The 17,954-nt window shown below is 41.4% G+C and overlaps 1 protein-coding gene across 4 annotated transcripts in view; it reads left to right on the top strand.

Moving 5' to 3' along the window:
- The window catches only part of LOC143019305 (WD repeat domain phosphoinositide-interacting protein 3), a 250,845-nt gene that overhangs the window by 99,750 nt on the left and 133,141 nt on the right, over nt 1-17,954 (top strand). For all 4 annotated transcript variants that reach the window (XR_012965816.1, XM_076175051.1, XM_076174961.1 and 1 more), the window contains exons 3-4: nt 3,352-3,534; nt 17,610-17,756. Coding sequence is in view for 3 of the 4 variants with exons in the window: in XM_076175051.1 (XP_076031166.1) it covers nt 3,352-3,534; nt 17,610-17,756 (330 nt within the window). In the remaining variant the exon portion in view is untranslated. The remainder of the gene's footprint in view (nt 1-3,351; nt 3,535-17,609; nt 17,757-17,954) is intronic.

The raw sequence follows: 17,954 nt of genomic DNA, 5'->3' as shown, positions 1-17,954 counted from the left end.
AATATCTCTGATTTTTTATTAATTTGTTTCTGAATAATAAAACAAATGCTGCAAAATTCAGGTTTCACAAATTATTTTTTTTTAATTCAAATTTCTTTTATTTTTTACTATAGAAAATAAAGAGCATGATGTTTTCTTTCAAATGAAACAAAAATGACAAAAATCCATAAAGAGCAACTGAAGATATTACAACAGAAAGAACAAAAACATAAACCTTACAGGAAGGGTGATTTAAATTTTCATGACCATTTGTTTGATGGTTGCAATGTATAGCAAATGTTCAATTTCCTCTTCTTTGCTGATGAGGTGTGAGGTGAGGGTGAGGGGTGTGGCATGGTTGGAGGTGGTGTAAGGTGGGTGTGGCTAGGAAATGCTTGTGTAGTGCTGTGTGCAGCTTTGCTGCTTTTATCCTCTTTCTTTTTCCTTGTTTCTATTTCAGGCACTCATGGGCCCTCTCTATATTCTGCCACTTCCCTCTCTTGTTTCTTGTTCATTTTTCCATGATCACAGCAACAATACAGGGCGAGGAATCAAAACTGTTTTGTACGGTGAGAGCACCAGGAGCAATGTCATCTTACTTTGACCTTTTCAAGAGTACTGATGCTTTGTCCACTGTCTTTGTGGGGTATGCTGGTGGGAGGAGTTGCCAAATATCTCCATAAACACAATTCTGTAGCAAAAAACGAAATAGCTATAGAAATGTTGATACTATTTCAATATACATAATGTTTTTTATGCAATGGGGTTGCCATAGGTTGCCAATATTTTATCTATTTCATACTGTATAAAAAATAGAAATGAAATACAGCTGTATAACTTTGTATGAGTGTTGCCACCATCATAGAGATCCTTTTGAAATGTACCTAAAATTCGCTCATGTACCAGAATTTTTCGAATGATCGCTGGCAACGCTCCCTTAAGCTCTTTCTGCCTCCTATAGATTCCACTGGAGGAAGTGGATAGTTTTAGATACTTGGGTTGAAATGTGGCAGGAGAAGGTGGAGTAAAGGTGGAGGTAGAATGTAGATTGAGAGAAGCGAGTAAATGCCTTGGTGGATTAAAAAGTGTAATGAGGAATAGAAATTTGGGAATGGATGCTAAGAGGAGACTATATGAAGGAGTGATTGTACCAACAGCACTGTATGGTGCAGAAACATGGAACATAAGAGAGGAAGAGAGAAGGAGCTTGAATGTGTTTGAGATGAAGTGTCTGAGAAGTATGATGGGGGTTACTAGGCTAGATAGAGTGAGAAATGAGGAGGTGAGGAGGAGAACGGAGGGTGGAAAGGGAGTTGGGAGATAGGGTTGATGAAAGAGTATTAGGATGGTTTGGACACATGGAAAGAATGAGTGAAGGAAGACTAGTAAAGGAGGTATGGAAGGCAGATGTGGAGGGAGTGAACATGAGGGGACGTCCTAGGATGAGATGGATGGATGGGGTGAAGGGGGCTTTGGGGAAGAGGGGAATGTCTGTTGAGGAAGGATGGGAGAGGACAGAAGACAGGGATGAATGGAGAATGGTTGTATATGGAAGATGTTGTGATGCATGAGGTGGAATGGACGGGGGGATGGGGGGTGAGGTAGTGTGTGTGAGCAAAATTTTGACGCAGCCCGAAGGGATTTCTCCCTGTCCTCTCCTTTATATGGGGCCTTGCTGTGGATGTGCTGTGTCTTGTGACAATGCTTCTGATCCAGGGCAGTGGACAGGGTGCAGGGATGACCCGTCATCTAGGAGGTGCTAAGATGGGAGGGAGGGTGGAGGGGTGTGGAGTGTTTTCAGGGGTGGAATGGGTGGGAATGATTTTATGCCTTTTCCTTTTTGGCTACCTCCCTTGTAAGGGAGAAAAAACCTTGGTATATATATGTATGTATGTATAGATTCCAAGTCTACATAGATTGTCATGGGCATAATCATCACTTCAAACAGTCCTCTCTTTGCATTAATGCCTTATGATGTGTTTAAGATGAGTTTTTTAACAAGGGTGGGGATTACAAAGATGGATAGCGTGAGCAGTGTGGTAAAGCAGAGAATGGAAGTGGAAAGAGCAGGCAGATAGAGTAGATCAAAGAAAACTTTAATGGTTTGGTATATGAAAAGAATGAGTGAAGAAAGACTAGAAAAAAAGTGTAAAAGGCATAGGAGAATGGAGTAAACTATAGGGTAAGACTAAGAATTGTGTGAATGGGCAGGGTGAAATGAACATTGGATGTAAGAGGAAGGGAAAGGGCAAAAGGTAGGAATAAGTGGAGAGTGGTGATTGGACGAAGGAATAACACAGCCCAAAGGGACATCCTCTCTGCTCTGTAATTTCTTGAGTGAATGAGGTGGGCACCATGTAATGAAGCCGTGAGGGTGAACCAGCTTCATATGTTAGGTAATGCAGTGGAGGTGCTGTGTCTTGCTGCATTGCCTCACACTTGAGCACAGAGCAGGAGACATGGATGACCCTTCATCTATACTCGTTATATTTATTTAGTATTTTCATTGATGATATTATCAAATAAAAAAAATTATAGTTAAATGAAAAGTTTATGGTAAGATGCTAATTAAATTTCATGAGTATGTTAAATAATTAAGTTTATGTTGGCAGAGCACAAGTAAGATGATAGTGGGTGAGTGTGTGTGTAGATGTGGGGGTGAGAAACAGCTGTAGTTACTGTGACAACAACAATGGTCAGCAAGCTGCAGCCATCACATCAGTACTAATGAATAGTAGTGTAATGAGATGAAAAGCTGCTAAAGGTGGGAGTCAAAATGTCACGTTGTGGCTGGAATGACTTCTGTATATAAATCAATAGGCTTCTTTCCCCTTACAAGGGAGGTAGCCAGCCAAGGCATGCACTCAACCCCACCCTATTTCCATTCTTCACCCATTTCCCTTTCATCTTAGCTCCTTGTGGATGAAGGGACATCCTGTCCCCCAGCCCACTGCCTGTTTCAGAAGCAATGCAGCTAGACACAGTACATTCTCAGCAGGGCCAGCCCTTCATTTAAATAAGTACCCTCCCTCCTCATCCCCTCATGCAAAAATAGAAAAGACAAGGAAAAATCCCTTTGGTTGCATCAATTTATCTTACATTAAAAAATCATTACCACTCATACCTATTTCCCTCCTAGTATTTTCAACAAGTAACATCAAAACAGTCTCATGGTAATGCAATACAGACATCAGTCCAGGATTTCTTCCTAGAGAGATCTATGGGAGAGCCTGAGGAACATTTGCCACTGTTGTGAGGCTGCAAGTTTCTAGTCAGTGAAACTTGATTGATGATATGAGCTATTAATATGAACTTATTTTCCTGGATGAGTTGCTGTATATACTAATATAATTTTCTGTTTCATTTTTCTAGTTATGGTGTGGGATGATCTAAAGAAAAAAAACGTGATTGAATTGAATTTTGCCTCAGATGTTCAGGGTGTACGTTTACGTCGAGATCGTATTGTAGTCATTTTGGATACTTTAATCAAGGTCTTCACATTCACCTCTGAACCTCAACAGCTTCATGTCTTTGATACTGCAAACAACCCTAAAGGTATGTGAAATTTGTTTATGAAAATATGTTTTATTGCTGTGGAGGTGACCATGGTAGACTTTTTGGTGCATTACAAGATCAGATGAAGGAATCAGTCCATTACATTTGGCCTGTGTGTAATATATATAGATATATATATATATATATATATATATATATATATATATATATATATATTTTGATTGAAAACTGCGCTAATAGCTTTGGCTATCTTAAGATTCAAATTCTTCAGTTTGAAGAATAATTTTTTGTCTTCACAGTTCAAAGTGTGAACATAATCATTCATGATTTCAAAATCATGGAGAAGAGGGTGCAGTAAAAGGCGCTGCTGAATGCCAATGGTTATAATGACACAATGTAACAGTACAAAAGCTGTTGACAAACACCGAAAACTTAAATCTTTTCGCCTCTCACAGAGGCGGAGGTTAACAAGGTCTGCTATCAACGAAGATGAAGCAACTGATAATGGTCTCTGGCCGACTGTCAGTCCTTAAAAAGCAGGATGGTAAGGGTATTGGTAGAGGTCATCACAATTTTTGGGAGAGGTCACTGGAGGAAGAAGTTTCTGGGTGAGATCACTAGAAGGAGGAGATGTCAAGTGAAATCTCTGGGTGAGGTCACTAGTGGAAGGCAAGGATGACAGGAGTCTCTGGGGGAGGTCACTTGGAGAAGCGGCCGAAGTCGGAAGGGGGCCCTGGGTGAGGTCACTGGGAGAGGTAGGGAAGGACATCAGTCTTATTCCGGAGCATATGGAGCAAAGTCTCGCTCGACTTCTGGTTTGGGGTCCTGTGGGCTGGGAATTTTGATGTTGCTGAGGGTTTTGGTAAAGGTATCGGTCTAGGAGGGGTTCGGATGCTGGAAGATAGAGCCTTGGTTTCGGTGGTATTGGAAACGTCTTCTTAGTGTGGTGGAGGTTCTACCAATGTAGGAGGAGCCGTCACAGCAGCCCTCCTGGCAAGAAAACTTATAAACTACATTGGTAGAGGTTTCCTTCGGGATTTTTGGTGTTGTGTTGTTTCTCATAACTAGGGACCTAGTCAGGTTTGGCTTACAGTAAATTCTTATGTTGATTGTTGTGTCTGCGTCTGCGGGGAAAACTCCTCTTGTCAAGACATAAGAATTTACTGTAAGCCAAACCTGACTATGTCCCTAGTTATGAGAAACAACACAACACCAAAAATCCCGAAGGAAACCTCTACCAATGTAGTTTATAAGTTTTCTTGCCAGGAGGGCTGCTGTGACGGCTCCTTCTCCTACATCGGTAGAACCTCCACCACACTAAGAAGACGTTTCCAATACCACCGAAACCAAGGCTCTATCTTCCAACACTTCATTGACCACCACAACATGAAGCCACCACTTAACACATTAGTACACAATACAATTATACTCCACAAAGAAACAAATTTCAAAAGACTGCAGATTGCTGAAGCTGTTGCTATTACTACTCAGCGGCCAACCATCAATGTACAGCAAGCTGCAGATTTCATCCTCCCTTCAGCCCGCCTCTAGGAACATCATGCCCAACAAAAACGACAAGATCAAGGTGCATCCGAATCCCTCCTAGACCGATACCTTTACCAAAACCCTCAGCAACATCAAAATTCCCAGCCCACAGGACCCCAAACCAGAAGTCGAGCGAGACTTTGCTCCATATGCTCCGGAATAAGACTGATGTCCTTTCCTACCTCTCCCAGTGACCTCACCCAGGGCCCCCTTCTGACTTAGGCCGCTTCTCCAAGTGACCTCCCCCAGAGACTCCTGTCATCCTCACCTTCCACTAGTGACCTCACCCAGAGATTTCACTTGATATCTCCTCCTTCTATTGACCTCACCCAGAAACTTCTTCCTCCAGTGACCTCTCCCAAACATTGTGATGACCTCTCCCAATACCCTTATCATCCTGCTTTTTAAGGACTGACAGTCGGCCAGAGACCATTATCAGTTGCTTCATCTTTGTCAATAGCAGACCTAGTTAACCTTGGAAATTATAGTTCTCACCCTGAAGAAGCCTCCGTGAGAGGCGAAAAGATTTAAGTTTTTGGTGTTTGTGTCAACAGCTTTTGTACTGTTACATTGTGTCATTATAACCATTGGCATTCAGCAGCGCCTTTTACTGCATCCTCAGTTCTATCCCCCACACTATTTAATCTATACATGCATGACTTACCCACGCCAGACACCTCAGAAATACAAATCTCTTCCTACGCAGACGACATAGCAATCACATGCACACATCGTAACACAGACAAAACTGCAGTAATAATCCAGCCATACCTTGACACACTCAACACATGGTTCACCACAAACAGACTCAAAATAGCTCCAACCAAATCTACAGCAACACTTCTCACCAACTGGACAAAAGAACACAAATACATACCTCATCTCTACATCAACAACACTCTAATACCACACACAAACACACCGAAAATTCTTGGTGTAACATACGATACATCCATGTCTTTCAAACAACACATCACAAACATAAAAAACAAATGCACACCCAGACTTAAGGCACTTAAGTCAATCACTGGAACAACATTTGGACAAAACAAAGAAACTAATATAACAATATACAACAAACGCTCAGTGTTGAATTATGCGAGTCCTGCATGGGCTCCTAATCTCAGTGAGACACACCACAACACCCTTCAAATCATACAAAACAAAGCCCTAAAAACAATTACAGGCTGCACAAATACAACACCTACAGACCATTTACACCATGAAACAAAAGTCCTCAAAGTCAAGGACCACCTCGACATGAGAGGCACACAAACACTTGCCGCAGCCACCACAAACACATTACACCCGCTACACTACATAGCAGAACACCCACACACACCAAGAAACATTAAAACAACACCCAAAGACCTTTATCACGCACAGATACTCTCTTCTCTTCCTCCACAACCACCAAATACCAGCCTCCGGAAACATATTCATAATCATATCACTCACCGCTCCATTAACACACTGAAAGACAAGTCACTGCTGCATGCCAGACCCCCTGATATCCACCCTTCTGAATCCTCTCTCCCACGAAAGGACAGAGTCCACTTGGCCAGACTGCGGTGCGGTCACCACCCAGCACTTCTAAGCTACCAGAAGAGGCTGGATGACCGCGTTGTGAACAGCTGCCCAGGATGTAACACTTCACCCCATACCATACAACACATAATGGAAGACTGCATTATACACAATCATGCACGCAAACAATACAACATACGCTCTATAAAGGATTTGTGGGAAAACCCAGTTTCGGCTATGACCTTCCTTGGGGAGACGGGACTGCTCGGACAGACAGTCCAGGGAACGACAACAACAACAACAACTGCACCCTCTTCTCCATGATTTTGAAATAATGAATGATTATGTTCACACTTTGAACTGTGAAGACAAAAAATTATTCTTCAAACTGAAGAATTTGAATCTTAAGATAGCCAAAGCTATTAGCATAGTTGACTTCAATCCAAATTGTCTATGTAAAAACCTGTGCCCTAGAGAAATAAATATATATATATATATATATATATATATGGATAATTTTAGGTACTTGGGTGTGAATGTGGCAGGAAAGGGAGTGGAGGTGGAGGTAGAATGTAGATTGAAAGTAAATGCCTTGGTGGATTAAAAAGTGTAATGAGAAATAGACATTTGGGAATGGATGCTAAGTGGAGATTGTATGAAGAAGTGATTGTGCCGACAGCACTGTATGGGGTAGAAACAAGGAACATAAGAGAGGAAGAGAGAAGGAGTTTGAATGTGTTTGAGATGAGGTGTCTGAGAAGTATGAAAGGGGTTACTAGGCTGGATAGAGTGAGAAATGAGGAGGTGAGGAGGAGAACGGGGGTGATAAGGGAGTTGGGAGATAGGGTGGATGAAAGAGTATTGGGATGGTTTGGACACATGGAAAGAATGAGTGAAGAAAGACTAGTAAAAGAGGTATGGAAGGCAGATGTGGAAGAAGTGAACATGAGGGGGCGACCTAGGATGAATGGATGGATGTATAAGGGGCTTTGGAAAAGAGGGGTCTCTTGAGGAAGGAGGGGGGAGAACAGAAGAGAGGGGTGAATGGTTGTATATGGATTATGTTGTGATGTGTGAGGTGGAGTGAGTGGGGGGTGAGGGAGTATGTGTGAGAAAAATTTGACGCAGCCCGAAGGGATTTCTCCCTGTCTTCTCCTTTTGTGCATGAGGGGACAGAGAGGGAGGGATCGCCGATTTAATGAAGTGTCCTTGCTGTGGATGTGCTGTGTCTTGCGACACTGCTTCTGACCCAGGGCAGTGGACAAGATGCAGGGATGACCCGCCATCCAGGAGGTGCCAAGATAAGAGGGTGGAGGGGAGTGGATTGCAATAGGGAAGGAATGGGCGGGAGTGGTTTTTATGCCTTGTTTTTTTTGGCTACCTCCCTTGTAAGGGGGAAAAAAGCCTTTGGTACATGTATGTGTGTCTTGCAACACTGCTTCTGACCCAGGGCAGTGGACAAGATGCAGGGATGACCCGCCATCCAGGAGGTGCCAAGATAAGAGGGAGGGTGGAGGGGAGTGGATTGTGATAGGGATGGAATGGGCGGGAGTGGTTTTTATGCCTCTGTTTTTTTGGCAATCTCCCTTGTAAGGGGGAAAAAAATCCTTTGGTACATGTATGTGTATATATATGGGGATTATTTGTTTACTCGCTCTCAGTACGGTAGTACATACACACATGTACCAAGGGCTTTTTGCCCGTTACAAGGGAGGTAGCCAAAGTCAAAAGGCATAATTCCACTCCCACCCATTTTATCCCCACCCTCTCCACTCCCATTCATAACCCCTCCATCTCTCCCCCTTCTCATGGCTCCTCCTGGATGATGGGTCATTCCCGCATCTCACCCACTGCCCTGGGTCAGAAACAATGGAGCAAGACACAGCACATCCACAGCAAAGCTGGTTCATTTAAACGGCGTCCCCCCTTCTCCATCCATACCCTTGTATAGAAAAGGAGAAAACAAGGATAAATCCCTTTTGGCTGCACCAAAATATCATTCACACATAACCACTCCCTAACCCTTCATCCCCCACCCACTCCCATGCATCACAACATCACCCATATACAACCATTCTCCACTCACTCCTATTTTCTCTCTTCTCTATTCCTTCTTCAACAGACATCCCACCTCTTTCTCAACACCCCTTTTACCCCATCCATCCATCTCATCCTTGGCTGCCCCCTCCTGTTCATTCCATCCACCTTTGCCTTCCACATTTCTTTTATTAATCTTTCTTTGCACATTCTTTCCCTGTGTCCAAACCATTCCAATACTCTTTCATCAACTCTGTCTCCTATCTCCTTTCCCAGCTCTGCTCTCCTCCTCACCTCTTTGTTTCTCATTCTATCCAACCTAGGAACCCCATTCTGACTTCTCAGACATTTCATCACAAGCACATTTAACCACTTCCATACGGTGCCGCCTACGTAGGCGGCATGAGGAGCAAGTGGGTACTTGCTGATGCCAAAGTTGCCATCTTGATTATATTTATTGTAGTCATATCTACATAATTTTCATTCTCTCTAAACTGGCTTCATCAGTTTTCTATGGTTATCAAAATACACGGGTGAAAGAGAACGGACGATTGAGCACTGACTTTATTTTTTATAATGCATAGTGAAGAGGTTAACCTCTTCACTCCGGGGCACATCGCACGTCTGGCAGCATGAGCTGCCTGATGTGCGATGTTGCGTCATAATAATTGCATTATAAAAAATAAAGTTAGTGCTCAATCGTTCGTTCTCTTTCACCCGTGTATTTTGATAACCATAGAAAATTGATGAAGCCAGTTTAGAGAGAATGGAAATTACGTAGGTACGACTACAATAAATATAATCAAGATGGCGACGTCAGCATCATCGAGTACCCACTTGCTCCTCATGCCGCCTATGTAGGTGTCACCGTATGGAAGTGGTTAAACACTTTCTTCCTCTCTTATGTTCCATGTTTCTGCCCCATACAGTGATGTCAGCAAATCATCCCTATATACAATCTGCTCTTAGCATCCATTCCCAAATGTCTATTTCTCTATAGAAGTTAAAAAAGTGAACTCTGAAAGAAACCTTGGAGTAATAATCAATAGAATAGTCAGAGAAACCTTCAATCTATTAAGGTCAATGAAAGTGGCATTTGACTACTTGAATGAAGAAATGATTAAAAAAAATATTAGTTATACTAATAAGATCAAAACTGGAGTATGCAGCAACACTATGGACATCCAGTACTAAAAAGCATGTAAAGAAATTAGAATACAAAGAGCAACATCAAAGTTGGCACCAACTCTTTCCAAATTAACATACAAACAAAGATTGTCCAAATTGGAATCACCAACTCTGGAACAAAGAAGAGAAAGATGAGATCTGCTGACTATAGAATCATGAAAGGAACGGAAATCCTAGATAGGACTAAAATGGGACAATGGAAAAAACAAGAGGACACAAAAAAAAAACTCAAAAAAGATAACTATAGAAGAGATCTGAAAATGAATAACTTCCCACACAGAGTACTGGATACCTGGAATAACTTGGATACAGAAACAGTGTGTGCAAACAGTATTCAAGATTTTAAGAAAAAACTTGATGCTGAAAGATACAAAGATGGGTCACCACAAGCATAGCTCCCTTCCCGTATAATACAACTAGGTAAATACTGAGTACTTTTGCAAAAAAAAAAAGTGTGGGAAGTAGACTTGGACGGAATTAACTTGAAGGGACAACAAAGGATGAGATGGATGGATGGGGTGAAAAGGTCTTAGAGTAAGAGGGCAATGTCTGTTGAGTAGTGAAGGAAGAAAGCAGGGGATAGGTGTGAGTGGAGAGTGGTTGTGTATGGATGATAATTTGATGCAGCCCAAAGGAACTTTTCCCCATCTCTTATTTTCCTGCTTGAAGGGAGGGAGGGAGGTTTGCCATGTAAGTGAAGTGGCCCTGCTGTGGATGTACTGTGTCTTGCTGCATTGCTTCTGACCCAGGCAGTGGACAAGAGACATGAGACAAGGATCCCACATCCATGAGTAGTTAAGATGAGAGGAAAACACTAGGTGGTGGATGGGAGTGGAGTGGGTGGGAGTGTGTGTGTGCTTTGACTAGCTACCTCATTTATAATGGGGAAGAAGGCTTTGGTATAGATAGCTTTTTGATAGTTCATAAATGTTCTCTTTGTCATGGGTTGCAGCTTCTCTTCCAGGTCTATGGTAATCTTTATTGGGAAGTGATCAGATGAGAGATCTTGAATGGTTTCCTATTTTATTTGTGTTTGTAGGGAGGGTGAACACATTGTTACATCTGGGAATGTTGGCTGTTTATCATGCTGGAGAGGTTGTGTAGTGGGGTTGTTGCTGGAGTTAATTATGTTTAGGCTTGGGAGTTGCTCAAGAATTTTGAGATGGATGGATGGGGGAATGTCTGTTAAGCAAGGAAGGTAGAGAATGGTTGTGTATAGATGATACTGTTATGCAAGGAAGGGAAGGATAGGGGGTGGGTTGGTAGGGGGTACTTATGTGTGAATGATATTTTGACATGCCCAAAGGGATTTCTCCCTGTCTTCTCTTTTTCTGTATGAGGGGATGGAGAGGGGAGCCACCAATTAAGTGAAATGGACTTGCTGTGGATGTACTGTGTTTTGCTGCATTGTTTTTTACCCAGGACACTTGGGGGATGCAGGAATGACCTGTCATCCATGAGGAGCTGAGATGGGAGGGGTGGAAAGGGTGGTGGATGGGAGGGAAATGGGTGCGAATAGGTATGTGCCTTTCTCTTGGCTACTTCCCATATAAGAGGGAAAAAGCTCTTGTTATATAGATAGATGTAGTGTTTGTATTGTGATTATATCAGTGATGATGACTGTTAGTACTTGTCTGGTATCTTTTGTTTTGCTGGAGAAAGATATGCTGTTGTGTACTGGTGTTACAAGTCCACCTTTATGTCTTCTGTTGTCATCTTTTATTGTTGTTTTATCTGTGAATGAGGGTATTTTTATTTATGGTGTCAGTTTTATTTCTTTTATAAATGCTATATGCATGTTGTGTTCATGTAGGAAATGGAGCATTTCCATTTATTTTTATCTGTAATATGTTTAGGGCTTGCTTATATGATGGCATGTTTGTGGGTGTGTTTACCTAGTTGTATTTTACGGGATGAGAGCTATGCTCGTGGTGACCCGTTTTCGTATCTCTCCGCATCCAGTTTATTCTGAAAATCTTGTATAGTTTTGGCACTCACTGTTTCTCCGTTTAGTTTGTTTCAGACATCAATCACTCTATGTGGGAAGCTATTCTTTTTCAAATCTCCTCTGTAACTCTCCTTTAGTTTCTTTTTTGTGTCCTCTTGTTTCTCTTCTGTTCCATTTTAATAAGTCATCTCTATCAAGAATTTCTATCCCTTTCATAATTCTGTAAATGGTCAACAAATCACCTCTTTGTCTTCTCTGTTCCAATTGATAGATGTAATTTCTCCATTCTTTGTTGTATGTCAAATTTGATTGTGTAGGTGCCATTTTTGTTGCTGCTCTTTGAATTCTTGATTTTTTTTTGTGTGTATTTACCTAGTTGTATTTTGCGGGAAGGGGAGCTATGCTCGTGTTGTCCCGCCATTGTATCTCTCAGTGTCTAGTTTGCTTTTAAACTTGTGAATGGTTTTTGCACTTACTATTTCATTATCCAGTTTGTTCCAAGTGTCTAAAACTCTATGTGGAAAACTGTTTTTCTTCAGTTCTCTTCTATAGCTATGTTTTCTTAATTTCCTTCCATGTCCTCTATGATAGGTTTGCAAGTGCAGGTGCCATTTTTGTAGCTGCTCTTTGGATTCTTTCTATTTTCTTTATGTTCTTTTTGGTACTGGGGGACCACAATGTCGCCGCATACTCTAGTCTAGGCCTTATCAATGTAACCAATATTTTTTTTATCATGTCTTCGTCCAGGTAAGCAAAAGCCACTTTTATTGATCTTAGCAAGTTGTAAGTCTCCCCGACAATTTTGTTAATCTGTGTATCATAGGACAAGTCGTTTGTGATAATAACTCCCAAGTCTTTTTCTGATCCTACTTTCTTTACTTCCTTGGTTCCAATTGTATATTTTCTTGATATTCTGTTTTTGCTTTTTCCAAACTCCATTATGCCACACTTCTTAGTATTCAAATCCACTTCCCATTTCTGACTCCAGTTCCATACCCTATTCAGATCTTCTTGCAGTGCTTCACAGTCCTTATCAGTTTCTACTTTCCTTAACAGTTTGGCATCATCAGCAAAGAAGCTCATGTAACAGTTCACGCCCTCGTCCATATCATTCATATAGATAGCAAACATTATTGGAGCCAGTACAGATCCTTGCGGTACTCCACTGATCACCTCTTTCCAATCTGAATATTTTTCTCTGAGTACTACTCTCATCTTTCTTCCAGTCAGGAAGTCCTCCATCCATTTTAGTTGGTTCCCTCGTATTCCTCCTATGTGTTCCAGTTTTTTTAGTAGTTTTCTGTGTGGTACTTTGTCAAATGCTTTTTGCAAGTCTAGGAATGCACAATCAGCCCATCCGTTTCTTTCTTGCACTATGTCTATTAGTCTTGAGTAGAAGCATATCAAGTTTGTGGTGCATGATCTACCTTGTCTGAACCCGAATTGTCTTGGGTTTAATATGTTGTTATCTTCCAGGTGTTTTACCCATCTAATCTTGATGATTTTCTCACAAATTTTGGCTATAGTGCTTGTTAGTGATACTGGTCTATAGTTGGTGTATGTGTGTGTGTGTGTGTGCGTGCATGCGTGCGTGCTAGGTGCCCATAGTGTTGCAGCATACCCTAGTTTAGATCTTATTAGTGCAACCACTATTTTCTTTACCATTTCTTCCTCCATGTAGTCGAAGGCCACTTTCATTGATCTTAATAAATTAAAAGTCTCTCCAAATAATTTATTGACATGTTTATCAGGTGTCAAGTCACTTGAGATAATCACTCCCAGGTCCCTTTCTTAATAAACTTTTTTGACTTCCTTGTTTCCAATTTTATATTGACCTGGTATTCTATTTTCGCTTTTTCTAAATTTCATTATGTGTTGGTTACAGCTACAGTTTTGTTTATTGGTTTGTGTTTGTAAGTGCTGTACATTTCAAGTGGAACCAGTAGTAGCATGTATTGCATTTGATGGGTGTATATGCATAGTTAATGGGTTTAGAGCATGGGGGGCAAGTGTAAGGCCCTGGATTGGTTTCTGTGTTGCCACTTAATAGAAGGAGAAATGGGAGGGTAGGTGCCAGTGTATTTACCTCCTTGTCTGAAAAAAACAGGGATATATGAAAGGGAGAAAGTTGGAGTTATGTATGAGAGCATAAAGAGTGACTCTATAGCTTGGTGCATAGACCAAGTGCTAGCCCCACTCAGTCACACCTTCATGAGGATGTGGGGAATCTGGTGTCCATTGGGCATCCTCAGCTGGTCTCGTGGAGTCTGCTCTCCTTCGAGGGTGGGGGCATCCTCCTCTCCATGCCATCTTGATACACAGTGCAACTGCTTGTAAGTGGGACACTGCAGCATCACTTATAGCTTACATAAATCATATAGAAAAAAATCCCATGTTTCAGTACCTGTTCAGCCCCAAAGGTGCTTAAAGATATGACTCTTTTAGTAAAGTTAAACACTTGAGGAGAGAAAAAGAGAGTGAGAGAGAGAGAAACAAGCATTTCTCAAAAAGAAACTTCAAACCCATAATACCAGAAAAAAATTACACAAGATAAAGACAGACACAGAAGCTGCTTTTCTCTTCTTGAGCAAGAAGCACAGAAAATATTATAAAGAAACTGTAGCAAGAAAAGCTCACTCCTGGTTGCACAACAGCATACCAACAGTCTGAGGAAAAAAAAAAAAGATAAGCATGTATACTCTCATCCTGAAACTAAATGAACATCCAGAAAACCCAGTATCCTACAGACCAATTTCTTTCCTCTCTACTATAACTAAACTGATGGAAATATTCATCTGAGTCAAAACACATATATTTACTTCACCAAATCAACATGGATTCAAAGAAGGCCACTACACATACACATTGTTCATAAACTTTACCCGACAAGTACCAGAAGGCTACAAAAAGAATGTGCCTTCTGACAGAACAGTAAGTGGCTATAAATACAAGTAAGGCATTTGACAGAATATCTAGACACAGCATGTCAAAAAAATATCATAGAAACTAATATGGACAATAATGACAAAAATGGTTGAATAACTTTGCCAGCAGTGAATACAGAATAAATACATATCAAGAGTCAAAGTCACTCAAAGAAGAAATATTGTGTTATCTGGGAAAGGCTAGAATTGGTGTAGGATGAGGTTTTCAGTATCTTTTGTGTATGCATGTGGATCAATTTGCTTCTTGGCTAGGCTTATTCTGTACATATATATACCAAGGCTTTTTCCCCCTTACAAGGGAGGTAGCCAAAAAAGAAAAAGGCATAAAATCATTCCCACCCATTCCATCCCTAAATACACTCCACTCCCCTCCACCCTCCCTCTTATCTTAGCACCTCCTGGATGACGGGTCATCCCTGCACCCTGTCCACTGCCCTTGGTCAGAGGCAGTGTCGCAAGGCACAGCACATCCACATCAAGGCTGCTTCATCAAATCGGCGACCCCCCCTCTCTGTCCCCCCCTGCATAAAGGAGAAGACAGGGAGAAATCCCTTCGGGCTGCGTCAAATTTTTCTCACACATACTACCTCACCCCCATCCCCCCCACCCATTCCACCTCATGCATCACAACATCATCCATATACAACCATTCTCCATTCACCCTTGTCTTCTGTCCTCTCCCAACCTTCCTCAAAGCCCCCTTCACCCCATCCATCCATCTCATCCTAGGACATCCCCTCATGTTCACTCCCTCCACATCTGCCTTCCATACCTCTTTTACTAATCTTTCTTCATTCATTGTCTTTCATCAACCCTATCTCCCAACTCCCTTTCCACCCCTGTTCTCCTCCTCACCTCCTCATTTCTCACTCTATCTAGCCTAGTAACCCCCATCATACTTCTCAGACACCTCATCTCAAACACATTCTCTACCTCTCTTATGTTCCATGTTTCTGCCCCATACAGTGCTGTTGGCACAATCACTCCTTCATACAGTCTCCTCTTAGCATCCATTCCCAAATGTCTATTCCTTATTACACTTTTTAATCCACTAAGGCATTTACTCGCTTCTTTCAATCTACATTCTACCTCCACCTTCACTCCACCTTTTCCTGCCACATTTGCACCCAAGTATCTAAATCTATCCACTTCCTCCAATCGCTCTCCCTTAATGCTCACTTCCAATCTGCTGCCACTTTCACCCCTTGTACATCTCATCAACTTACTTTTACCCACATTTATCTTCAGCTTTCGTCTTACACACACTCCCCCAAACTCTGTCACCAACTTCCTCAATCCCTCCTCTGATCCTGCTACAAGCGCAGTGTCGTCCGCAAACAACAGCTGGCTCACCTCCCACTTTTCTCCATCTTACCACAAAAATCTGATCTACATAACCTCTACTCGTCCTAAATCCACACTGTTCCTCACCAATTACTCCCTTTGTTCCTCTCCTAATCCTTACAATCAAGATCCTCCCATAAGCCTTCCTAACTACACTTAACAAGCTAATCCCTCTGAAACTACTACACTCACACTTGTCCCCTTTTCCCTTGTAAAGTGGAACTATACAGGCACTCTTCCCTCTCTCCAACAAACATTAAATAACCTCACCAGCCAGTCCACCATCACTGTACCTCCTTTTTTTTAGACATTCTGCATGGCATGCATCCAGACCAGGTGCTTTACTTGCTCTCATTATCTTAAGAACTGCCTTCACTTCATCTTTCCTTCACTGTGCCTATATTATTTTAAAAGTAGAATAATGGCAGGAAGGCACTGTGGGAAGTATTGCAGATATATGGGATGGGGGAAGACTGTTAAGGGCAGTCAAGAGTTTTTATGAGAGAAGTAGATGCTGTGTTAGTATTGGGAATGGAGAGAGTGTATGGTTTGAGGTAAAGGTGGAGCTGCATATTGCCATGGCTTTTCAATTTTCACGTGGATGGGGTGGTGCAGGAAGTAAATGTGAATGGCCTGGATGTGGTGATGCTAGTATGGTTCTAGCATGTGAGAGGGATTCCTCTTTAGGGCTCATGTCTTCAGGAGTTTGGTGAAGTAAAGACTAAGGGGGAAGAAGCCTTTGGCATATATAGATTATTATGTTGTGCTGTGTGGTGGGATGGATAGGTAGGAGTTAAGGGATCTTGCATAGAAATGTCTGCGTATAATTTTCATGTGTCTCCATAGCAAATATTTTGATTTCTGTGTGTAGATGTTCTGTTGGGGGTGGATTTAGTGAATCCTGTTAATGTTCTCAATGGTTTAATTTGTATGGTTTGTGTTTGCTTTTTTGATAGTAGGGAGTCCTGACATGGAGAGTAGTTAAGTGTGGTTCTTAAGAACTGTTTGTAGACTGGTAAGAGATTCATTCACTTGACTAAAACTTGTAGTTGTCTTATTTTTATTTGCTTGATTTTCACTGGTTCCTTGATGTGTGGGCAGAAAGGCATGTGCATATTAAAAGTTAGTTCAAGGAGGGCTCTTGTCCAATGGAAGGAGTTAGCCATTTATTTTTACTCCAAGAAGTTTTCTTTTATTCATGGTTGCCTGTTGTAAGCAATGTCACTAATGATTTTTGAAGGGATGCTTCCATTCTTATATGTACAAATTTCTTCTGCTTTGCTCTCATCCATACCAGATCCATGCACATGCAGTGACCCAGCTCTGAATGTGGTCCTACTAGACCCTCTTATGACCTGAATTTTTGTAGGAAAATAACATAAAGGAGTACTAGTTTCCTTTGTAATTATATTGTTTTTCATATAATTGCATTGCTTCTTAGCTTAGGCATGGTTTTAGTAGTAGTTAATCATGAAATTATGAATTTGTGACATTTTTTTTCTGCTTATTGAAAGTAAGCAGATTTTAATGTAATCATACTTAATTTTTCCAGTAATAGAATTAATTTTTACTCTGTACAGGTTTATGTGTGCTGTGTCCTAACAGCAACAACTCTCTTCTGGCATTTCCTGGGCCACGAAATGGGCATGTGCAGATTGTCGATCTTGCCAACACTGAGAAGCCACCGCTAGACATCATAGCCCATGATTCACCTCTTAGTTGTATAGGTAATGACAATGCTTTGTCTATATGAGTGAAAAGGATTTAACTCATTGAAACAAACTTGTTCATGACTCATTCAGAAATTCATAGTAATTGGCAGAATACAAGTGTAGAATTTTACTTGAACTGTATATAGTATTGATGTTTGTCTTGACAGAGGAGTAGTGTCATTAGTACATTGGGCTATTAACATTAATAATAAT

The sequence above is a fragment of the Oratosquilla oratoria genome, chromosome 1 (genome assembly GCF_046742065.1).
Source record: "Oratosquilla oratoria isolate Oo_2021 chromosome 1, ASM4674206v1, whole genome shotgun sequence".
NCBI lineage: Eukaryota > Metazoa > Arthropoda > Malacostraca > Stomatopoda > Squillidae > Oratosquilla > Oratosquilla oratoria.
The sequence above is the reverse complement of the archived record's forward strand: the minus strand, read 5'-3'. Positions and strand labels throughout refer to the sequence as shown.